A 26,091-nucleotide genomic window follows, 5' to 3' on the forward strand; every position below is an offset into this window, starting at 1 on the left:
CATCTCAATGGGATTCAAATCTGGACTTTGACTTGGCCATTCCAGGACTCTCCATTTCTTCTTTTTCAGCCAATCTTTGGTTGATTTACTAGTATGTTTTGGGTCATTGTCATGTTGCATGGTCCAGTTCCGCTTCAGCTTTAATTTTCTAACTGATGGTCTCACATGTTCTTCAAGCACCTTCTGATACACAGTAGAATTCATCGTGGATTCTATGATGGTGAGCTGACCAGGTCCTGCTGCAGCAAAGCAGCCCCAAACCATGACACTTCCACCTCCATGCTTCACAGTTGGTATGAGGTTCTTTTCTTGGAATGCTGTGTTTGGTTTACGCCAAACATGTCCTCTGCTGTTGTGTCCAAATAATTCAATTTTGGACTCATCTGTCCAAAGAACATTATTCCAGAAGTCCCTGTCTTTGTCAACTTTATCTCTGGCAAATGTCAGTCTGGCCTCGATGTTTCTCTTGGAAAGCAAAGGTTTCCTCCTTGCACACCTCCCATGCAAGTTAAGCTTGTACAGTCTCTTTCTGATTGTAGAGGCATGTACTTCTACATCAACAGTAGCCAGAGCCTGCTGTAGTTCTCGAGATGACACTTTAGGGTTTTTGGAGACCTCTTTTAGCATCTTGCGGTCTGCTCTTGGGGTGAACTTGCTGGGGCGACCAGTCCTGGGCATGTTGGCAGTTGTTTTGAAAGCCCTCCACTTGTAGACTATCTTCCGGACAGTGGAATGGCTGATTTCAAAATCTTTTGAGATCTTTTTAAATCCCTTCCCAGACTCATAGGCTGCTACAATCTTTTTTCTGAAGTCCTCTGACAGCTCTTTTGCTCTCACCATGGTGCTCACTCTCACTTCACGAGTAACGATCTACTAATTATGTGCACCTGGTGTGATATACCTGTGTGAGATCTGAGCCAATTTAAGAGGGAATACATGTGAGGGTGTCCTATCTTTTTCCTCAGTTAGAATAGGCATTTTTGTAGAATGACATTTACAGAAGATCTTGAAAAGACTTTTCTTCAGTTTTCTTTGTTTAGTTGGATTACTTTAATCTCTCTGTATTGTTGAAACGGAGATGAAATAACCTTTTATTAAAAATGTTACAAAAAACCACATGCTTTCAAAGGGTGTCCTAATTTTTTCACATGACTGTATATATATATATACTGTAAGATTCCTTTAATCTGGCATCACTGATATATGACAGCTGCTGTATTATCAGATATTCTGGATTAATGGATCAGAAAAGTAGGTAAAAATTCACAACATAAAACACAACACAAAATCTGCCGCTATAACTTTGTCTAGTTCAGAGTTTGCCCTCCATGCTCCCAATGAACAAGGTGGAACATGAAAAACGGACCCGCTTCCCTTGCGTGGTTTGTACAGGATAATGATCATCAAGCTTCATCCATCATAACTGTGTTACAGTAAAATGGATGAGGCCCATGGTCCCCTTCTTTGTGGAGAGCAGTAGTGTTGCGTGGGAGCGTGTCCAACATGTCGTATTTGATGCAACAAAGATTTGCGCTAGTGAAGGCCGCTGTGTGCACAGGATCATTCACTGGACAACAGGATTATTTTGCTGGTCAATTTATGGACCTTCCCATTCCAGCAAAAATCAGCATACATGGTTTGGTGCGTAACACAAGAGCTTGTATCTCATGACAAAAAAAAAAAAAGTACTGTAGGTAACCATGTGTTGGACACTTTAGGGACATCCAGGAGAGGAATATGAGAAGCCCAAGGATATTGACATGAAAATGATCCTAGTAAGCCCACAGCAGCAGAACAACATGTCGAGTGTCTACTGTGCAAGAGTTAAAGGTGAGAGATAAACAGAGGTATTGGTAGATGGACATTACGACAATACTTGTTGTGATACATCACGTCTGATGAAGCATGGTTCCAAACTTCCATTTAACCAGGTGTCTAAATTTGCAGAACAATAGGTACAGAAAATTCACACAAACTACACCAACAAGCACTTCATGATCCAAAAATGAGTGTTTGGTGCTCAGCTGTAGATAGCGGGTCCATTATTGTTGGATGAAAATGTGAACACAGCAGAGGACTTTGACATTGAACAATTCTATGCACGGTTAACGGATCACAAGAGTGAGTGTTGGTTCTTACATGAAGACCGGTCATACATCGCACGCGTCCCTGTGCCAAGTTAATGTGGCATTCACAGAGGAAAGTATGGTGAGCAAAGGGCTGCGGCCTCCACGCTCACCAAACCTAACGGTGTACAAATTTTATCTCTGGGGTTAAGCTACTTTTACACGTGTGACACAACTCTCCAGCAGGCCATTCCGGCCAAATGCCAGGAATCGGCTGGACAAAAACCGTTGCGGGCAGCAGTTTTTGTCCAACCAAATCCCGGGATATTTGTCGGGGAGTTGCTGGAGCTCTGCTGGATCCCATAATTGTCAATGGGGTCCATCAGGCAGGCGGCACTATCCGGCAATGCCGGATCCAGAGAACGCAGGCTGTTCTCTGCCGGAGAGCTGTACCACAGGTGTGAAATTAGGCTTACCTGAAGAGTTTCTAAAAACCATCCCCCCAGACAGTGCCCAAACTGAAACAGCAAGTAGAGATTCATGTCCAGAACATGGAACGTGTGGTGTTAAAGAAGGTGTTTCTGTAGACGATAAGACGGCAGAACTTTGCACAGCCACTGGTGGAAACCACTTCCAGCATCTCCTGTACGTCCTTCTTCCTTTATCTATTCTCCTGTACAAACCACACGGGGTAAGGGCACGGCCACCCGGTCAGGTTTCTTGATGCCGTTTTGGAAGCCAAAATCAGGAGCGGATCATAAAAGGAGAGAAAACGTATAAAGGACAGCTACGACTGCTCTTTTTTTTAATTCACTGAATTCAATGCATCAAGAAACCTGATTGTGTGGTCGTACCCCAAGAGGGTTCTGTTTTTTGGGGCCCACCCTCTATTTAATTTCTGCCCTGGAAACAATGGGGGATTATCAGATGGCAGATTAAAGACATTTAACTTGAAAATTGCTTTTGATTTGAAAGATAGGGAAAAAAAAACACTAGATTTATTAGAACATCATTCTCTTGTTTGTCTACATGTTAAGAATAACATGTTTTTTTCACAGCCACCATTTGTAATATAGCATAATAAATAAATAAATCCAATTAACAGTCTGACATGTCTACGGAAACCTACAGTCCAATATCTACAAAGGCCTTTTTTTGAAGTATATACAAATGCTTACAAATCTGAATCTTGAAAATAAAGATACTTCCCACAAATATGCATATACAGTATTCAACAAAGCTTATATTTAAATCTCTTTAGTTTTTGTTTTCATTGAAAAAAAAGAAAAACACTAAATAACAAAAACCTTATACCAAAAGTGTGTTCTCAACCCAAAGAAAATGGAATTTCAGGACTTTATTGTCAAGGAAAATGCTGCTTGGCAATGTTAATACTCACTGGTGCAAGTGTATATTTCAGTCTAATATTTTCTCTTAAATATCACAAATATAAATATAGATATTTCTGTGTATATGTACAGGTATATTTATGACTTCTGAGTGGTTCATTAAATATTCAAGGATTTACAGGGGGGTGGGAACCATTATTGCCGACACACAAGGGAGGAAGCCATGTTGTAAATTTGTGTCCTTTTGGGCAAAACATTTTGGACATCAAATAATAAAAAAAAACTCTTGGAAATGGTAGAATTATAGATTTACAGATACTTTGGTTAATATGTTAGGGGCCAGGGGCATACACAGATATCATAATGAAAATTCTGCAAGTTTACAATTTTTTTTTAATTACATTGAGGATTTTTTTAAATAAAAAAAATATGCACTCCATCTCACTCACTTTAACCCACTTCTATGTCGGAAAAAGCGGAACAGGTGCTTTTATAAATGTGGCACTCATTCTGAACATCGTATTTCTCTAATTATTTACACCCATCAACAGGCATAAATAAATTGATGAATTCCCCCCATATAGCTCTAAATCCTCTGCTCCCCTTCACAAAATATATTATAAAACTCTGTCTGCAGCCACCACTAGGGGGAGCTTATTGCATAGGAATGTATACAGTTCTCATTGAACTCAATGGAAGCTGTAACAATCTCTTTGCACTGTGCTCCTCCTAGTGGAAGCTTCTGTTTTATGTAGGGAATAGGAGTTCTGCCTTCATAGTCAATACACCACTAATAGGGGAATTGCACTACAAACTAATTTCTATTGTATTGACCCATTTGCCAGAATCGTAGCTACGCCTTTTATTACCCTGGGCAAATATATTCAGCTTACTGCCCTACCCCTGTATCTAAATCTCAAGTCAAGGCATTGTGGTGGGTCGGTGCACCTCTCTGGTACCTGGGACATTTGCTTCTCAAGCCCTTACTATGCCCCTGCCACTTGCTACTAGCATGGAGTAGGATGTGTGACCTTGGGTCAGTGATCTACAACCTATGGATCTACCACTGTGGTGAGACTACAACTCCCTTGTCCCAGATTTTTAGTTCCACCCTACTGGCCATCTTCATCGAGAAGGTCACCCTCTCACAGAAAACCACTTTTCAATGCAATGTTGGGTGGTCATCAAAAAGAGGTTTTTACTGTATATATTTATCATATTATACATCTCCTGTAATTTACTAAATGTTGAGGACCCTACAGCAGGATCTCAAGTTTCCCCATGAAACTGAGAACGTTTCTACTGCCAGTAAAGTCCGTTCCATACTGGATGGAAATATCCTCAATGACCAATCTGCAAATAATGCAGAAAGATCCCCGGCTACACCCGACAAATGGTAAAGGAGCTGTCCCGAGGTTAAAACAAGGGTCTGTGTTTTTTTAACAGAAACCGTGCCACTCTTTTCTATAGGTGGTGGCTGGTATCACAGCTTCTCCACATTGAAGAGCTGATCTGCAATACCAGATAAAGCCCATGGACAAGACAGGTGCTATTTCTGGGCAAAAAGTCAGACTTAGTAGTGAATAAAAAAAAATTCAGTCACATGGAGAGAGGCCTATGAAAAATAATCAGGTATCAGTGTGCATTACCCTTAAGAAATACCCCGTTTGAAACAGTGGTTCTGCAAGAAAATAAATTACATACTGATAATATTAAAATGATGACCTAACAATAAATCGACGACTTTTCTGTCAAACTCCAGTAAAGTAGCCGATTCATATATATTCTAACTATCGACCAATTAAAAGAGTCCTAACCATAATGTATCCGTGCTAATTCCAGTCACTGACTATTAAAGCATGATGTAAAAAACGTACGACGCTGTACAGTCAAACGATTAAACCATGCAGGGCTAAGAAAACAACAAAAACATAACCAGAGAGAAACGTTACATAGAAGGTTCATCTGAAACATCGTGAGTATAAGGCAATAGTCAACTCTGCTCTCAAACGAAGACGACGGGAGGCCGGAAAACAAGAGAAAAACATAAAAAAAAACTAAAATCAAATAAATAGTGGCTTTGAAATGAACATTCAAAGTAGGTGGGTGCATTCCAAAAATACAAAAATAAATGCAATGTTTTAGTAGTCTTTTCACAAGTCTGATATCACCTTTGCAGCCACAACATATTATTAATATAGAGATCTAACAGTGCAAAAGTGGAACACATATGGAAGGCGGGGGAAACAAAAAGTGAAGTCACCATTTTTAGGCCCGAAATAAGTTTCTTCTAAAAATAGGAGGTTACAAAACATCATCACTTGCTTTAGAACAGCAACAATATCTTGATGGCAACGTACAGCATTCAAGTGGTTGTCACAGAAAACAGCTAAACACATGGTTTGGTAACAGATTTGTAGAGGATCCAAAGTGAAAGAGTAAGAAGGATATCCTGGGCTAGTGCCTTATCAGCAATAGCCAAAAAGAAAAATGGTAGAAAAGGAAGAAAAAAAACATTGAAAATACAGAAAGGGAGCTATATGTTTTACAATATAGTTTTAAACAATGTGTAAAGGGTCTTATACAAGACTGAAAAAAAAGTCAACACATAGAAGGTGTTAAATAAGTTACTGATGGATGTAAACATCCCGGTTCCACTCGTTATCGTTGCGTTTCCTGGAAATCTCGCCGTCCCTTTCACTATGTCGTTCTCTTGATTTGTGACGACTTCGGGGTCTGTTGCATTCATTGTGGTCCTGGTCCCTGTCCTGCTCGTTTGTCCGATGTCGAGACTCTTTGTGTCTATGTTCGTTACCTCCATGTGATTCGTCTCTATGATTGTGATCCCGCTGGGATTCCTGTGGATCAGCGTGCTCGGAAGAGTAATCATCCTTTGGCTCTAGGTAAACTGAGTCTCTGGTGTCTTGTGTCTCGTTATCAAATGTCTCCTGTCTGGACAGGCCTCTGCTTACTCCACTTCGATGATTGTGGTGTTGCGCTGAGGAGGAAGATCGATGCTGAGACTTTCTTGTAATTTTCTCTTCAGGAGGTGCCTCCTCTTCTATGGAGCCAGTTCTTTCGGGAGCCGGAGGGTCATGTTTCTGTTCTCCTTGGGAGCCCTGAGAATAGATAAAACACAATATAGGTTATTAGATATCTTGAACACTAGAGGTATTGCCAGACCATATTCCCAAACCTTCTACTAGGCTTTGGTCTCATGCACCTGGTTACATCATAGATTTGTGTTGTACAGGTTTTTTTTTTTATGTGCGCCTATGGAATTATATAGGTTCATAATGTACCTCCATGTTCCTCTGATTTTATGCAGGTGTTTTTGGGATCATTGTCCTGTTGCATGACCCAGTTTCAGCCAAGCTTTAGCTGCCATATAGATGGCCTCAAATTTGATTCTAGAATACTTTACAGAGGAAACCATGGTTGGCTCAAGGACTGTAAAGTGCCCAGGTCCTGTGGTTGCAAAACAAGCCCAAATAATCACCCCTCCCCCACCATGCTTGATGGTTGGTATGAGGTATTTGTGCCGATATGCTATGTTTGGTTTTGACAAATGTGGTGCTGTGCATTATGGCCAAACTTTGATCTTGGCTGTCTAAAGAACATTGCTCTAGAAGTCTTGTGGCTTGTTCAGATGCAACTTTGCAGACTAAAAGGGGTTATCCCATGATTAATGTAAAACAATGAAAATCAGACATCATATAGTAGATGACAATCTCTTTCTAATAACAATGCTAGAACCAGCCTTGTACCTCACATGGATCTCCCATTCATTGCTCCTATTCCTCTCCTAGATTTATTTCAAGCTGGCAGCTCAGTGAGTATGTCCTTTCTCAAGAGGCTTATCCTCTGGCTGCAGCTGGAGGCAGGTAAAGGATGGAACTGAGCATGTGTGTCCACCTCAGTAAGGCGGACAGAGAAGTAAGGAAAAGCAGGTGGCGCTATATTGATAGATTTAATTGAAAAACAGTATAGTAAATTTATAATTGCAATTGCAAAACTATTCAGATCCAGGTGCTGTTTTGAAAAATGTTGATTATCTTCATGTGACAACCCCTAAAGCTGGGTTGTCATGTTTCAGTTTTTTGTTTTTTTTTTACAAAGAAGAGGCTTTCTCCTGGCAACCCTCTCAAAGAAACCATACTTCTTCAGTCTTTTTCTAATTCTACAAGCATGAACTTGAACATTCAACATGCTAACTGAAGCCTGGATGTAGCTCTTGTTTCTCCAAGTATTGCACGCTCTAACCATGGGGGGAATTTTCTTCTGGAATGTCCACTCCTGGGAAGATTGTCAAATGTACTGAATATTTTCCACTTGTGGATAATCCACTGTAGAATGAAGACCTTCAAATTGTTTGGAAATGGTCTTATAACCCAGATTGATGGGCAGCAACAATTGCTTCTCATTGCTGATGTCTTTCCTCCTTAGCATTGTGTTATCACACACCTGAATGCCCGAGACCAGAAAACTTCCAAAACTGCATTTTAGAGGTGGTCACACTTGCTAATAATTAATGATCAATAATCAAAGGGCATATGATTAGCAGTACTAGGTTGTTACTCTCTTAATTCCTTTGGAAGAAGTAAGGGTTACGTAATTTTTCATTTACACCTTCTGTATTTTCAATTAGTTTTTGGTAAATAAAATCTGTGAGCATGATCAACCCTATTTAAAGGGGTTTTCCAAGAGATTTATTTTTTACTGGATCCTCACCAATCAGATACTGATGACCTACTGTGTTATCATAAAAAAAAAATCCCGGAAAACCCCTTTAATCACACATACTGTCTGATAGGGTTGACAATGCAGATTAATACAAATACCTTTGTAATGTCTGTAGGTACAACCACTGCCAAGATATCTGTGCTTTTCATAGCATACAAAGAGCTGGTTCTAGCACCGAACTGGGGGCCGAACTGAGCTGTTGGAGCACCACTCTTGTAACAACTCTCTGATCTGGGTACTCCTTCCTCCACCTTGATTGACATGGATAGACAATCAAGCAAGGGTAGGGGGGAGTGCCCAGCTCAGAGAGGTGCTACAAAAGCGGTGCTCCAAGAACTCAGTCTGGCCCCTGGGTGCTTGAACCAGCTAATTTGCATGTTACTAAAAAGGCTGCTATCTTGGCAATGGTTCTACTTACAGACATAACAAAGCTATTGTTTTAATCAACTTGATCAACTCTGCTCAGCATGTCTGGTTTAACAGGTTGGATCATGCTGACAGATTCTCTTTGTATAATGACAATGCGTAATTTGTCATGTGTTGTAGTTTGTCTAAAGGTGGATTTAGACGAACCAATAATCGTCCAGATTATCGGGAGCGACGGTTCCTGCCAATGCTCGTTCTCGACAATCTGCCCGTCTAAATGTACCGCCGATTACCCGAGGAACGACCAAAACGCTCGATCGTCGGGCGATCCTGTCGTTCGTGTAGGCACCACAAGTCATTGTTTCCGGGCAGCAAATTGTGTGGTCTAAATAACGATCTGCTGCCCAGAAACAATGATTCTCTATGGGGATGAGTGATCGTTATAGCAATCCCTTGTCCTCATACTGTGAAGGAGATCGCTGCATGTAAATGCGCAGTCTCCTTCTCTGAGCGAGTAGCTGACTGTTGGGACGGAACGCTTCCTTTCTGACAATTGTCCGCTCCATCGGCCCATGTAAACCTGCCTTAATTTTAAGACCTTCTAAGAATCAGATTTTTTTTATTTATTATGTCCTGATATGTATATATTCTCATGACTGTATCTGGATCTTGCATGTCTTCCTCCTGTGGGAGATGGAGGTCAGTGTATTGAATGGAGCTTACAGGGTTAAATAGAAGAGGTTATATGCAGATAAAAATGTCTAAAAACAAGGTCAAAAAGTGAGTTTATGTGTGTTGCTCGCACCCACACACCCCTTTCCACAGTTTCCTGTCTAGCAGAGGTATCAGTCTGTACCTCAGGAAGTGCGGGGGGGATTCTTATGATTTATATCTTTTAACCGCAAATGTCATGTTTGTCATGTGATGGTTTTTCTTTTTAGAACCTATATATTGTGCGCTTGTCTTTGGAAATAAAGAGAAATCTGATACAACTACATCTAATGTATGTGTCAGTTTCCCAGAGCGCTCGTATCCCTTTAATTTGGATTTCAACAATCATAGGGTGAAGGGATATTTCCCTAACACCCGTTTCTCATTTCCAACACCTCACCTGGGCGTTCGAGGCAGAAGAGGGTGTTGCAGGAAGTGTTGCTGTAGTTAATGTCCGAGATAAGAGTGCATTTGGTGGGTTGCTGCTAGACGGGTGGGTGGCCTTCCAGTAAGCCTCTAGATAGTCTGCTAGATGTTCACAGGCGTCTTCAAGTTGGTTTTCATCCAAAATAACATCAAACATTTCCTAGAGAACAAACAGTGTTAGAGATGCTCAGTACACAGGAAAGTAATGGTATAATCTTAATTCCATATCTATCAGTGAAGATACATGCCTGTTCTTGCCAGATGCAGGACACAGTGCCTGACAGGCATGCATGTGCCCACCAGAGGATCTAAAAGATGTGTATATGTCCTCTTTTATTTCATCATTGCACACACAGGACGTCTCATCAAAAATGTTATTTGTGAACTAACCTATAAGAAAAAGACCCTAGTGTCAAGTGAGGGTCACTGAATCAGCTAAATATGGGCTTCTGTTTAGACATTGGGGCCCATTAGAGTTTCAGAATCTGGGGCCACTGAAGCATCCTCTGGTATTCTAATGCTGGCACCAAGGTCATTAAAAGTCCAGAAATATCAGTGCCTCACGATGCTGTCGGAGGGGCAGGATACTGCATTAGATTTTACTAGACTGGGTGGAGAACATTTTATGTGCATTACCCTATATCTGGGGTATCTGCAATACGTTATATGCGCTGTATTAGGCTAGTTTCATATTTGCGGCACAGCTCTCTCCGGCAGGCTATTCTGATAGAGAACAGAATACCGGAGCGCTCCAGAGTCGGCATTTCCAGATATTACCAGAATGCCTGCAAGCCCTGTTGATTATAATAGGGTCCAACAGAGATCCAGCTGGCAAATATGCCGGAATTTGGCCAGAAAAAAAACAGCTACATGCAATGTTTTTTGTCCGGCCAATTCCTGTGATTCTATACTGGAACAGGCTGCCGGAGAGTTGTGCCGCTAATGTGAAAGTAGCCTTATGTATAGTAATGTTATGTTTTGGCCGTTTATTTTCAGCAGAGGAGGTAATGATTGCCAGCAACAGGGCTAACCATTTTGTTCTTCTCCTCTTGGTAGGAGTGGGCTGGTTCTGCTTCCTGCCAGGAGGGAGACTTTCAGAGTGAGAGTGAAGGGAGAGTAAGCACATGCCAGAGCTCCTACTCCTAGGAACCGTATCCTATTCTCCTGTGAGAACTTCACTCAGAATCAAGAACACTGCTTCCAAGAAGCTTCAGTGTGCCTAGACAGCAGAGTGATCAGCAAAACTACAGCTTCACAGACCCTGCTGCAGGCGAGGGGCTACGGCTCAGACACCCATCACCTAGAACAGCCACTAGGCCAGACATACATCAATCCTGAATCTTACAGTGCACAACTATATCCACAAGTCCTTGCTAGTCCAAATCTATTGCCATCCAATCAGCCCCTCATACCTCCTCACCTGATGCCAGAAACTGCACTATGTAATCAACACTGCTGGATGTGCCACAAGTTATATTTTGCAATAATTAAAGAGAGACTTTTATTCTTTTACTTCTGGCCTTATTCTTCAAACCACCTTTTCACTGCACTAATCCCCAGAGAGCAACGACCTGAGGGAGTACACCGTGACACAACATCTCATCAGGGCCACTATCACTCCCATCCTCTGCATCAGCTCCTCAGGGGCTCACTGCACATGGTAAACAAATCGGTGTGGTTCTCCTGGTTACATTGGCTGATGAATACAGTTTCAACATTGTCCCCAAGACATTACCCTTATCCATGGAACATTTGTATTGCCTATTTTGACGTATATTGCCAGCTAACAAGCAATGCAATCTATGCAATCGATAAACACCTGGATTTACGGCCTCGTTTCTAGCACAGTGGTGACCCATCATACATATGTAAATAAAAAAGAGAAAATGACCTTTCTACCACTTGGCCTTTGTATAAATGATTCATATTGATTTGCTGCCCTTGACTATTACTACTGTATATCATCTGAGATCACACTGACCGGCTATACCAGTACATCGAGAACCTGCCGTCGGCGCACAGCGGAGCCAGCCAGCTTGTTACTTGATCAAATATTCATGAGCCTGTACCCTATCAATTCACAGGGGACGAAGATGACACTGAGACATAAGGACAATTACAAAGTAGAAGTCCCATTGCTAAATGAAGCTGATTTCTAAATTGCTTTTTGAGGATGGATCTCAGAGCTGGCAACTCGGCTGAACTGGAAGACTTCATTTTACATGTTGTGCCCGTTAACCCCATCATAACCTTGACTTTGGCTGTTAATTGCTTTTGTTGTCACAGGGAAAGAACATTTAGAGTACAGGCCTACATAGCGGTGGCTACATATAATCACAAAGCCATGTCTTCTTGTGGTCAGAACAGTAATTAAAGTGGTTTTCCGAGAGTTTAATACTGATGACCTATATTCAAGATGGGTCATCAGTATCTGATCGGTGGGGGTCCGAATCTCCCGATGACTAGGTGTTTGGAGAGGTTGTGACAGTGACAGCACTGTCCATTGGATAGCGGCCATGCTTGCTATTGCAGCTTAGGCCCATTCACTTGACTTGAATGAGACTGAGCTGCACCGATGAACGTGACATCACTGGCCTAGAAGGAGACCGAAGCACTCGCTGGAGCTGAATGGCTGGGGTGTCAGGATCAGACCCCCACCGAGCTAATGTTAATGGCCTACCCCGAGTATAGGTCATCAGTATTAAACACTCGGACTACCCATTTAATGGCCACATGACTTTTCAGGTAAGCTACCTGCAAAACCGACTATTAACGTCTCTGTTTACCTACAGAATTGTGAAACCGGTAACAATCAATTTTAATCAATTCAGATACCGGTATTGTTGGCCCCCAGGACCAGATACAGCGCACATGTTAATTCTACAGCCATAACTTTTTTTGTGAACAATGCAGATTGAAAAAAAATATTTTTATTACCCCCCCCCCCAGTACAATAGATAAAATTAAAGGGGTTATATGGGAAATAATATTGATGACATATCGACAGGATAGGTCATCATTATCACATTACCTAGAGTCTGCGTACCAGCATCCCCGCCAATCAGATTTTTCGGGAAGCTGCGGCGCTCACCGGAACTCTGGTGAGCGCAGCGGACTCCCGGGCGCTTACCAAGCAAAGATCCGTGCATAGTATAGCGGCTGTGCTTGGTACTGCAGCTCATGTGACCGATGTACAGTGACATCACATGGCCTAGGGAGAGGCTGCGGTCCTCACAAGGGCATGGGTGTGGCTAGTGAAACTGAACTTAGCTTTCCAAAAACAGTGGTTAATCACAGTTAATTAATGGGGGGGGGGGGGGGGGGCAATTTTTTTTTCACAAAGGACCAGGTAGTTTGGGATCATTTTTTTCCCACTTAATAAATGAAATAGTCATTTAAAAGCAGTTTTTTGTATTTACTCAGGTTATCTTTGTCTGATATTCAAATGTGTTTGATCATCTGAAATATGTAACGGCTATGTACATCTTACCCTGCACAGATTTGAGTTTATCTACTGGCAGGATCTGCATTTTCTCTCTGCTCCATCAGGCAGGGAGCTGACGGCTCCTGATCTTTGACCTTATAAACACTCATTAAAGCTGAATCCTTATCGGACTGATAAGAATGTGGCTTAATTAAGTGTAAAGAGTAAAGTGCAGTCATAAAAAACTATTGCCCCAAAGGTGTACATAGCCTTAAAGTGTGACAAATGTGCAAAAACTAAAGAAATCTGTAAGGGGGAATTACTTTTTGACAGCCACTGTAGCTTAAAGAGGACCTTTCACCAGAATTAAACTTCTAAAGTAACTATACAGACATGTAGAGCGGTGCCCAGGGACCCCCCTGCACTTACTGTTATACCTGGGCGCCTGCTCCGTTCTCTCAGGTATAGCCTCCGGTATCTTTACAGTTAGGCTCCACCCAGGGGAACCTGCCGGAGTCCTCCTTTTCCCATGCTGCAGCGCTGGCCAATCACAGCGCTCAGCTCATAGCCTGAGAGGCTTTTTTCTCTCAGGTATGAGCTGAGCGCTGTGATTGGCCAGCGCTACAGCATGGGAGAATGAGCCGGCGGCAGGTTCCACTGGGTGGAGCCTAACTGTAATGATACCGGAGGCTATACCGAGAGAACGGAGCGGCGCCCAGGTATAACAGTAAGTGCAGGGGGGTCCCTGGGCGCCGCTCTACATGTCTGTATAGTTACTTTAGAAGTTTAATTCTGGTGAAAGGTCCTCTTTAAATGGTTTGTTTTACACATAGTGCAGTGGAGGTACTGTAGGTTTCTGCCTGAGACAAAACCACCTACTGTACACTGCACCCTTTTTCCAAGCCTATTACTCAGGCTCCGGAGAAAACAGCGGAGGAGTAGATAAAATACAATAGAAAACTTACCGGAGGGCACTGCGCTAGTTTGTCAGCGGCCACCATTTGGACATTTAGATGTTTGGCCTGAGATTTCCCTCTTGATTTTATCAACCTTTGTAAAACCTGGAAAAAAAAAGAATGAATATTATAAAATTAAAAATATTCTACAAAAGTGCAAGTTAAATATGAATAATTTCTGGACATTTCTCACAATATTCCTTCTATAACCTATTATGAGGCTATTACTTATCTCGTACTTTTTTTTTTTACGGGAAACTTCTGCAGTTAAGGCTACATTCACATGACCGTATCCACCATTTTTCCGGATCGCATGCGGACCTATTCATTTCTATGGGGCCGCAAAAAATGCAGACAGCACACGGATGTCATCTGTGTGCTGTCCACATCCGTGCAGCAAATTGCCACAAACATGTCACAAACGGACAAGAAAGGGCATTTTTTTCAATGAGGACTGTGAAAAGTGTGGGACGCCCACGGACTGCATCCATATTTTGCAGATCCGAGATTTGCGAAACGTAAAATGGATATGGTCGTGTGAATATAGCCTAACTGTGATAGCGAGGTGAACTATCCTATAGCACTCCAATAGCATTAAAACTTTTATTTTCTAACTACTAGCTTACTTAATGGCAGCAGTGCTGCACTTCCTACAGAGGCATACCACGCAATAGTGGTGAGAGGGGTCCAACACTCAACCTCTCTTTCTGCTTCCCATAATACTGTCATAGGGTGGAATTTATTAAAGGGGTTGTCCTGTTTCAGGAGGATGTGCTTGCAGTAAAGAATAGTTAACTTATCCATCAGATCCTGCGAGGTTGCTCCTATTTTCCTGGCAGGGCTTTGTTTACCCAGCTGCAGCAGTGATGTCGTATGGACAACTTGTGGCCACTGCAGCCAATCACTGGCTTCTTCGGTGCACTGCTGAGGCCAATGATTGACTGAAGTGGTCAGATATTGTTTACATGATATCACCTCTGCTGCCAGGTAAAAAGAGCCCTGCCAGGATTGCAGGTGGATCAGATGTATTGCTCGGTTTCCTCCTGAAATTGGACAACCCCACAAGTGAGTAACCAACTGAAACCCAAGTTTGTAGCGACTAACCTTGACCACAGGGGCGTAACTACCACAGTGGCAGACCATGCAACTGCTATGGGGCCCTGGAAAGAGGGGGCCCAGTCTTAGCCGGGAATATCTCCTCTTCTACTGAAGGTGAAAACTTGGTCAGGACTCTACCCTCTAAAGGAACAACTTTTAGCAAATAAGGCAGTGGAAAAAATGGCCCACGGGTCATTGAAAGGGGTTTAGGCAGAAACCCTTCTGTCTTGTGTGGGGGGGCCTGGTTTGATTTTTGATATGGGGCCCTTACTTCTCTATGTATGCCACTGCTTGACCAGGGATATTAAATATGACTATTTGATGGACCTAGGGGTCCAAGGATACTGGAATTAACCGCTCACTGCGCTAGACCACAGACATACAGACATTAACTACTTAACTTCCCTAGACCACCAGGGATCCTTACATTAACCTGTTTACTGTGCTAGATCAACTGGAGTACTAGAATTTACTCCCTTACTGGCCTAGACCTGACATTATCAGAGAGAGTAGTGCGTCAATTTTTTTTTACACTAAACCCCGCTTCTAACCTCACCCCTTGCCAAGCTATACATGCCCAATTCTGCCCAGTCCCCTTTGTGCCCCAACACAATATTTATGCCACCATAGTTTAATAACTAATTTGTCACAAAGTGCATTTTTTGTAAGTAGTGGCTGCAATGACAGGGAATGGTGATTGCTCCACTCCACGTCATTGTACCCCTTAGATGCCGTATTCATCACTGATCTTGGCATCTGACATTAATATTAACACCCTTAATGACCAGACCACTTTTTACAATTCGGCACTACACTACTTTCACGGTTTATTGCTCGGTCATACAACTTACCACCCAAATTAATTTTACCTCCTTTTCTTCTCACTAATAGAGCTTTCATTTGGTGGTATTTCATTGCTGCTGACATTTTTACTTTTTTGTTATTAATCGAAATTTACCTACATTTTTGCAAAACAAAGTTCATTTCTATATAAATTTTTCAAAGAAGAAAGAAGGCCAGCAGCACTCTAAAAATATATAAAAAAAAAGCGTGTGGTTTATTCACCCAGAGTCAGCAGCGACGTTTCAACAGCTTGTTGCTGTCTTTTTCAAGCCCAGTGCACATGTGTTACAAGCATACTTTATAAAGGTACATCTGATTGATGTACCTTTAGAAAGTATGCTTGTAACACATGTGCACTGGGCTTGAAAAAGACAGCAACAAGCTGTTGAAACGTCGCTGCTGACTCTGGGTGAATAAACCACATGCTTTTTTTGATATTTTTGGAGTGCTGCTGGCCTTCTTTCTTCTTTAGTACATTTGACCTAGGTGCTGGTCCACACTGGCCTGACTTGCACCCATTTGTTACAGTGTGCTGCATTCTCATTTTGTCAAAGTATATACATTTTTCTCTAAATTTATTGTTCTACATGTCTTTGATAAAAAAAAAATGCAATAAGTGTATATTTATTGGTTTGGATAAAAGTTATAGCGTTTACAAACTATGGTACAAAAATGTGAATTTCCGCATTTTGAAGCAGCTCTGACTTTCTGAGCACCTGTCATGTTTCCTGAGGTTCTACAATGCCCAGACAGTAGAAAACCCCCACAAATGACCCCATTTCGGAAAGTAGACACCCTAAGGTATTCGCTGATGGGCATAGTGAGTTCATAGAACTTTTTATTTTTTGTCACAAGTTAGTGGAAAATGATGATTTTTTTTTTTTCTTACAAAGTCTCATATTCCACTAACTTGTGACAAAAAATAAAAACTTCCATGAACTCACTATGCCCCTCACGAAATACCTTGGGGTGTCTTCTTTCCAAAATGGGGTCACTTGTGGGGTAGTTATACTGCCCTGGCATTTTAGGGGCCCTAAAGCGTGAGAAGTAGTTTGAAATCCAAATGTGTAAAAAATGTCCTGTGAAATCCTAAAGGTGCTCTTTAGAATTTGTGCCCCTTTGCCCACTTAGGCTGCAAAAAAGTGTCACACATGTGGTATCGCCGTACTCAGAAGAAGTAGGGCAATGTGTTTTGGGGTGTCTTTTTACATATACCCATGCTGGGTGAGAGAAATATCTCTCTAAAAGAATTTTTTTAATACAAGGTTGTCATTATAGAGAGATATTTCTCTCACCCAGCATGGGTATATGTAAAAAGACACCCCAAAACACATTGCCTAACTTCTCCTGAGTACGGCGATACCACATGTGTGACACTTTTTTGCAGCCTAGGTGTGCAAAAGGGCCCACATTCCTTTTAGGAGGGCATTTTTAGACATTTGGATTCCAGACTTCTTCTCACGCTTTAGGTCCCCTAAAATGCCAGGGCAGTATAAATACCCCACATGTGACCCCATTTTAGGAAAGAAGACACCCCAAGGTATTCCGTGAGGGGCATGGCGAGTTCATAGAAGTTTTTTTTTTTTGGCACAAGTTAGCGGAAATTGATTTTTTTTTTGTTTTTTCTCACAAAGTCTCCTTTTCCGCTAACTTGTGACAAAAAGTTCAATCTTTCATGGACGCATTATGCCCCTCAGCGAATACCTTGGGGTGTCTTCTTTCCGAAATGGGGTCACATGTGGGGTATTTATACTGCCCTGGCATTTTAGGGGCCCTAAAGCGTGAGAAGAAGTCTGGAATATAAATGTCTAAAAAAATTTACGCATTTGGATTCCGTGAGGGGTATGGTGAGTTCATGTGAGATTCTATTTTTTGTCACAAGTTAGTGGAAAATGAGACTTTGTAAGAAAAAACAAAAAAAATAAAAATCTATTTCCACTAAATTGCGGTGGGGCGGGCAGAAACGCAAGTGTGCGCACAAGATCAGGCCTGATCGGGCGAACACTGCGTTTTTTGTAGAGCCTTTTGCGGACAAGAAAAGGCTTTTTCTATATAGTTCTGGCAATGTGCAGATCCGCAAAATTCGGAAAGCACATTGCCGGTGTCTGTGTTTTGCAGATCCGCAGTGTCTGTGTTTTGTGGATCCGCGGTGTCCGTGTTTTGCGGATCTGCGGTGTCCGTGTTTTGCGGATCCACGGATCCGCAAAACACATACGGACGTCTGAATGGAGCCTTACAGGGGGGTGATAAATGACAGGGGGGTGATCACCCCATATAGACTCCCTGATCACCCCCCTGTCATTGATCACTCCCTGTAAGGCTCCATTCAGACGTCCGTATGTGTTTTGCGGATCCGATCCATGGATCTGTGGATCCATACGGACGTCTGAACGGAGCCTTACAGGGGGGTGATCAATGACAGGGGGGTGATCAGGGAGTCTATATGGGGTGATCACCCCCCTGTCATTGATCACCCCCCTGTAAGGCTCCATTCAGACGTCTGTATGTGTTTTGCGGATCTGTGGATATGCAAAACACTGACACCGCAGATCCACAAAACACATACGGACATCTGAATGGAGCCTTCCAGGGGGGTGATCAATGACAGGGGGGTGATCAGAGAGTATATATGGGGTGATCAGGGGGTTAATAAGGGGTTAATAATTGACAGGGGGGCAGTGTAGTGTAGTGGTGTTTGGTGCTACTTTACTGAGCTACCTGTGTCCTCTGGTGGTCGATCCAAGCAAAAGGGACCACCAGAGGAGCAGGTAGCAGGTATATTAGACGCTGTTATCAAAACAGCGTCTACTATACCTTTTAGGGGTTAAAAAAATCGCATCTACAGCCTGCCAGCGAACAATCGCCGCTGGCAGGCTGTAGATCAGCTAGTTTACCTGCAGTTCCTGTAAACGCGCGCACCTGTGTGCGCGCGTTCACAGGAAATCTCACGTCTCGCGAGATGAAGCCCTGGCACATCCAGGAGGAATAAAAGTGCAGCGGTCCTGTAGTGGTTAAAGCGTAAAATAATAAAATAAAATCATACTTACCTCATCCATGTGATTGTGAAGAGCCAGCCACCGCCATCTTGATTGAATATCCAGAGTGAAATCTTGCTCGTCCCATGGTGATGTCATACATTATTTTGCGCGGGATCTTCAAACAAGATTTCAGCAGCCGGCTCTTTGCGCTCAAACGGATAAGGTAAGTATGATTTTTTTACCGTCTTTTCAGGGAAATTGATTCACACAACGAAACACAAGGAAATTCAGCTTTGTGGCGAATCAAATTTTTCCTGAAATTCGTATCGAAGTCCACTTTGTGAACTTCGATTCGCTCAACACTACTCAAGACTACAAGGCATACAGACATTAACAGCCCTAGGCTACCAGGGATCCTTTGAAATTACCCCTTCACTGCCCCAGTGTCACGGCCTTTGCTGTATGCGCCGTGACACTGGTGCCATGCTTGCGGTTGCCGGTGGCAACATGTTGCTGTTATGGCATGTGGTGGCAGTGTCTCGGCTTTGGCTGTGTGCGCAGTGACATGGTTGCCACGCATGCTGTTGCCTGTGGTAATGTAGTGGCTGGTGTATGCACTTCCCCTTTAAGTTGTAGCCTTCCCCTGTCTGGTGCTGAAAGGTTAACCCAATGATTGGGTGTGGTCACTTTGGGCTATTTAGCTTCTGCTGGAAGCCTGTAGCTCAGTGTTCCCTAAGGCTTGGTGTGTGCTGGTGGTTCACTGCTCCTGGCTTTACCATCTGTCCAGTTAGGGCCACCCTTATGGTCATCAAGGTCTTCCCAGTTTCTCCCTTGTATCCTCTATGTACCCAACCTCACTTGTATGTTTGGTGTGGGTTTATGTTCAGGGTTTGTTGTAAGTTTTGTTTGTTGTTACATGTCTGGGCTGTTGTTGATGTTTGTCCCTGCATGTGTGCAAGACGTTTTCCCTGTGTGTGTTGTACCTCTGCGAGGGGGCTGGTTTCCCAGAGGGGGAACTATAAGCCTGTATGCAGCACTGCCTGGAGCTTCCGTGCATCTGGTGTTCTAATGGAGGTCCAGTTAGATGTTTGGTGACGTCTTTCCATCTCTTCTGTGGCAGGTAAGTGTTAGTTGTTGCTAGTGTTCTGTTGTTACACTGTGTACTTACCTGCCATTCAGTTGATGCATATGGTCTTTTCCCTCCACCTGTTACTAGGCAGCTGGAGACTCCGGTTCGTCTGATTCCCTGAGGAACCGGTTGTCTCCTATTCCTGACCCCTATGCCAGAGACCGACAGGGTCAGCAGGATCCAGGTTCCAGTGCATGAGCCTTCCCACCTTCAAGGTTTGCTCATGCGGTCAGGAGATCAGGGTCAGGAGTAGGGAGGCTGTAGGTTGTGGCCTGCTCCCTTTACTGTAGTCTGGCCTAGTAACAGTTCCCACTATATGATGGGGAATCTCCCCTACAATGCCAGTAGCACATAGGTTAAGAAATGACAAGCTCAGAGTCTTGTCTACAAATGCTTGCAGTTTAGGGAATAAGATCAATGAACTTGAGTCTATAATGGCATCTGAGAATATAGATTTAGTGGCTGTTACTGTTACTGAGACATGGTTCAATGGGAGTAATGACTGGGATATAACAATACTAGGGTTCTCTCTATATAGGAAAAACAGAGAAGGCAAAAAAAGGGGGAGGGGTGGCCCTGTATGTGAAAGATAGCATAAAATCTAATTTAATACAAGTTAGAGTCAGTTTGGGTTACGTTGCAGCTTGATAATCATAAGGTAACTCGTGTAGGTGTGATATATAGACCACCTGGCCAAGTCAAAGATTTAGATGATCTAGAAGTTAAGGAAATAGCTAAAATGACATTGAAAGGGGAAGTTATCATTATGGGAGACTTCAATCTTCCTGATGTAAACTGGAAAACCAAAATAGCTAGTTCTGCCAGGAGTACAGATATTGTAAATTCCCTACTGGGATTATCTCTACAGCAAGTAGTTCAGGAGCCAACCCGGAAGGAGGCCATTTTAGATTTAGTATTCATAATTAGGAATTTGGTATCTGATATTACTGTAGGGGAAAGATTGGGATCTAGTGATCACCAGTCAGTGTGGTTTACTATAAGTACAGTGACTAAGTCACACCACACAAAAACAAAAGTTTTCGATTTTAGAAAAACTGACTTTTCTAAATTTAGATTAGTGGTATACGAGTTCCTATCAGACTGGAACAGTTTCAATCATGTCCAAGAAAAATGGGACTACTTAAAAGTGGCACTATTTAAGGCAACAGATAATTGCATTAGGCTTGTCAGTAAAAGCAAAAAAAAGCAAGAGACCACTGTGGTACTCAGCAGAAGTGGCCAAAATCAATAAAAACAAAAAGATACGGTAGCATTTAGTAATTATAAATAAAAAAAAAGACGATGACAGGGAAATTTAGGCACAGAGAGGCCAAGCAAGTTATAAGAGCTTCTAAAGCACAGGCAGAAGAGAAATTAGCTCAGTCAGTGAAAAAAGGTGATAAGACATTCTTCAGATACATAAATGTATAAAAAAGGAAATTAAAACAAGGAATTACCAAATTAAAAATGAAGGAAGGTATATGGAAGAAGATAAAGAACTAGCTGACTGCCTCAATGAATACTTCTGTTAGGAGAAGGACCTCAGTTAGGAAGGAAGACTAATGAATCTTTTGATGCATGTGTCTTTACAGAGGAAGAGGTTTTAAGTCAGCTGTCTAAAATTAATACAAATAAGTCACAGGGGCCTGATGGGATACACCCAAAGCTATTAAAAGAGCTTAGCGGTGTACTAGCAAAACCATTAACAGATTTATTTAACCAATCACTGGTAACAGGAGTCGTCCCAGAAGATTGGAAATTAAAAAATGTTGTGCCGATTCACAAGAACGGTAGTAGGGAGGAATCAGGCAACTATAGGCCAGTAAGCCTGACATCAATAGTGGGGAAATTAATGGAAACCATACTTAAGGAGAGGATTGTGGAACATCTAAAATCCCATGGATTGAAAGATGAAAAACAGCATGGGTTTACTTCAGGGAGATCATGTCAAACTAATCTCATAGATTTTTTTTATTGGGTGACTAAACAGATGGCTGAGGTGCAGTAGACATCGCTTATCTAGACTTTAGTAAGGCTTTTGATACTGTCCCACATAGAAGGCTGATCAATAAATTGCAGTCTTTGTGCTTGGACTCTCATATTGCTGAATGTATTAGGCAATGGCTGAGGGACAGACAACATAGGGTTGTAGTCAATGGAGTATATTCAGACCAAGGTCTTGTTACCAGTGGGGTACCTCAGGGATCTGTTCTGGGACCCATATTGTTTAATATCTTTATCAGCGAAATTGCAGAAGGCCTCGATGGTAAGGTGTGTCTTTTTGCTGATGACACAAAGATTTGTAACAGGGTTTATGTTCCTGGAGGGATACACCAAATGGAAAAGGATTTAGGAAAACTAGAGGAATGGTCAAAAATCTGGCAACTAAAATTTAATGTTGATAAGTGCAAGATAATGCACCTGGGGCGTAAAAACCCAAGAGCAGAATATAAAATCGGTGATACAGTCTGAACCTCAGTATCTGAGGAAAGGGATTTAGGGGTCATTATTTCAGAAGACTTAAAGGTAGGCAGACAATGTCATAGAGCAGCAGGAAATGCTAGCAGAATGCTTGGGTGTATAGGGAGAGGCATTACCAGTAGAAAGAGGGAGGTGCTCATGCCGCTCTACAGAGCACTAGAGAGACCTCATTTGGAGTATTGTGCGCAGTACTGGAGACCATATCTCCAGAAGGATATTGATACTTTGGAGAGAGTTCAGAGAAGAGCTACTAAGCTAGTACATGGATTGCAGGATAAAACTTACCAGGAAAGGTTAAAGGACCTTAACATGTATAGCTTGGAAGAAAGACGAGACAGAGGGCATATGATAGAAACTTCTAAATACATAAAGGGAATCAACAAGGTAAAAGAGGAGAGAATATTTAAAAGAAGAAAAACTGCTACAAGAGGACATAGTTTTAAATTAGAGGGGCAAAGGTTTAAAAGTAATATCAGGAAGTATTACTTTACTGAGAGAGTAGTGGATGCATGGAATAGCCTTCCTGCAGAAGTGGTAGCTGCAAATACAGTGAAGGAGTTTAGGCATGCATGGGATAGGCATAAGGCCATCCTTCATATAAGATAGGGCCAGGGGCTATCCATAGTATTCAGTATATTTGGCAGACTCGATGGGCCAAATGGTTCTTATCTGCCGACACATTCTATGTTTCTAGATCCCCAATGATGCTGACACTAACACCTTTACTAAAAAAGATCACTAGTCACACAGACTAAGTCTTCACTTATCTAGACCACCAGGGATACAGACATTAACTCTTTTAATGTGCTAGCTCATTGTTGCTGCAATGTTCTGGTTGTATATATGGGCAGGCAGCTTGCCCCCTCACAGTGCTCACTATTCAGGAAATTAACAGCTTCTGACGCCTCATTTTTTAAAAGTTATGGACTTACCTTTGGAGAAGAAATCTTGACATAAACTATGATGGGAGCTAGGGAGGTTTTGCTAAGCTGCGTTGGATGGTTTATGGTGTCGGCATCTAATACTACGAGCTGCAACGTCCTTGCTAATTCAAAGATTCGCTCTATTTCACTCTGAACTTCCGCTGCCAATAAAAAAAGAATGAAACATAAGTTACTCGTGTATAACTATAATAATACTCATTTAAACACAACACATAGTACAGTTCTGTGGGGCATAGCGAAGACATTTATCCTCCTACTTAATGTTTTCTTAAAGTTTTGCAGTTGACCAAAATCTAATATCTATGAAAGACTTACAGTACATCTGCACATCTCCAGCAGAGGGCGCCAGCATGTTAGAAACACACACAGGCATGTACCTTACATCCTTATTAACCATTATCAAAACACCTGGGTACCTCTTCCCTGCAGCTGCATCCCCCTCCTCCCTGTGTTCAATTTACACAGTTGACTAGATGTCTTTCTGAATGCCTGTGAGACATTTGTCTTTACCTAAAGCCGCCACTGCAGGATCAGCACCACCAGCATCAAATCCATGTTGGCAATCTATTTTGAACGATGTCGACAGCAGTCAACATGCCCCTATACATGGCTGATAATCAGATTAGGAGGCCACGTCAGACTGACCATAGTAAGATTTACCTTTTCCTAGGAGACCTTATGACTAGGAGATGTTGCGATCTTAATGTTATGATTAAGGGCCCTTTGTTGAGGCTCGAAACACGTCAAACGTCCCGGAATGTATTGTATTTTTTAAAAGTATGGAAGACTGATTTCAAATAGAAGGGTTTTGGTGCTGAAGAATTACATGCTTGATCCTGAATGCTGGAAGAATACAGCTCTGAAGCCAGCAAAATCATAATGCACTTCTAGACTACAATACAGGTTGTAACTTTGGATAAATAATGTAATATATTGAATTACTCAACATTTAAAAAAATACCTGTGGATATAAATGGTACAATGGATTTTAAAGGTGCCACTTTACATGCTGGGTTTGAGCATATAGGTCAGCTGCCTATGATCATTTAGGTCAGTAGACAACCTGTTGGCAATCAGTTTATTTTTACTGTTAATAGTACTGCTACCATAATTGTAGGAGGGTCAGGGAGTGACATGGGACTGCTGAAGTAAAATAAATAAATAAAAAAGACCACTCCAAACTCTGATCTGCTCTTTGCCTATTGTCCTTATTGCCTCTAGGCATGAAAAAGATGTCCTGTTTTTAAAGGCTTTTTACAGTTCTGAAGAGTTTTCAGAGTTTTTACTGATCAGTAGGGGTCAGACACACACAAGCCCTGCCAGGCACCGGCGCTTGCAGTAGCACTGTGGCCTTCTCCCTGCTCACCAAGCACAGCTCCGTGCATTTGGTGGCTGTGTCTGGTATCGCAGCTCAGCCCTATTTACTTTAATGGGGCTAAGCTGCGTCTAGACCATGTGAACGTGACATCACATGTCTGTGAGAAAGCTGCAGTGCTACTGCGAGCGCCGGTGTCTTCTCAAACAGCTGATCGGCAGGGGGTCCCGTGTGTTGGACCCCCACTGATCAGATACTGATGACCTATCCAGCCATTAAAATATTTTGGCAACCCCCTTTATTTATACAATAAAGAGGAGCTGGCACCCGCCCCTTCAAACAGCTGATCAGCATGGTGTCGAGAGTCAGACTTTCACCAATCTAGTATTGATGGCCTATCTTCAGGACAGGTCATCACTTTAAAGAACCCTCTTTAAGGAGTTACCGTCTCATGGCAGTGACACTTTAAAGGGGTTGTCAGAGATTTTGATATTGATAGCCTATCCTCTGGATCATCAGTATCTGATCAGTGGGGATCCACCTTCTGGCACCCTCTCCGATTACCTGTTTGAATAAGCCGCGGCAAGCCTAGGCGCAGCTCAGTCCCAATGGAGTGAATAGAGCTGAGCTGCAGTACCAAGCCCAGCCACTATACAACGAACGGCTTTGTGCTTCGTAAGCTATAAGGAGGCCGCAGCGACTGGAGAGCAGTGGCCTCTTCAAACGCCTGATCCATGGGGGTGACAGGTGTCGGACCCACACCATCCTCAGGATAGGCCTTCAATATCAAAATCTCAGACAATCCCTTTAAAATATGACACCAGTCATAAATTAAACATTTGTCAGCATACAGAATGCATTCCCCAGTCACTGGATAGATCTAGGCTTCTGACATAGGCTGAACACATGTATACACTGCATTGGCACTGCCATGTTGTTGATACCACCTTTTTGTTGTACTTGCTGAGAAGCGGTTTGTTAGGGTATATACAATCATGGCAATGAATTTCTGGCACCATGAAAGTTCATAGATAAAGTATGCTGCAAATTGTGACTAGGTGCAGTTTGATATTCTGCATCAGTTTATATGAAATGTCTCCTTACAACTGCAGGGTCCAGAAATAAATTTACTGCAAAAATGATATATAAGCCAGAGGATAAGGTCGTTTCAGATGAGGGTGGTCACTGCTTGAAATACACTCCGTGTGGGGGCATCAATTCCCATAGTGAACACTGCTCCTTTGACCAGACAACGCCATTAT

At 42.4% G+C, this 26,091-nt stretch overlaps 1 protein-coding gene across 2 annotated transcripts in view; it reads right to left on the reverse strand.

The window, feature by feature from the left end:
• Positions 1-3,063: 3,063 nt before the first annotated feature.
• The window catches only part of LOC122938163 (voltage-dependent L-type calcium channel subunit beta-2-like), a 150,101-nt gene continuing 127,073 nt past the window's right edge, over positions 3,064-26,091 (reverse strand). For both annotated transcript variants that reach the window (XM_044293509.1, XM_044293508.1), the window contains exons 10-13: positions 23,503-23,654; positions 14,051-14,146; positions 9,636-9,821; positions 3,064-6,534 (exon numbers count right to left, since the gene is read on the reverse strand). In XM_044293509.1, the coding sequence (XP_044149444.1) occupies positions 6,043-6,534; positions 9,636-9,821; positions 14,051-14,146; positions 23,503-23,654 (926 nt within the window). In that variant the 3' untranslated portion in view covers positions 3,064-6,042. The remainder of the gene's footprint in view (positions 6,535-9,635; positions 9,822-14,050; positions 14,147-23,502; positions 23,655-26,091) is intronic.

This window comes from Bufo gargarizans, chromosome 5, assembly GCF_014858855.1.
Source record: "Bufo gargarizans isolate SCDJY-AF-19 chromosome 5, ASM1485885v1, whole genome shotgun sequence".
Classification (NCBI taxonomy): Eukaryota; Metazoa; Chordata; class Amphibia; order Anura; family Bufonidae; genus Bufo; species Bufo gargarizans.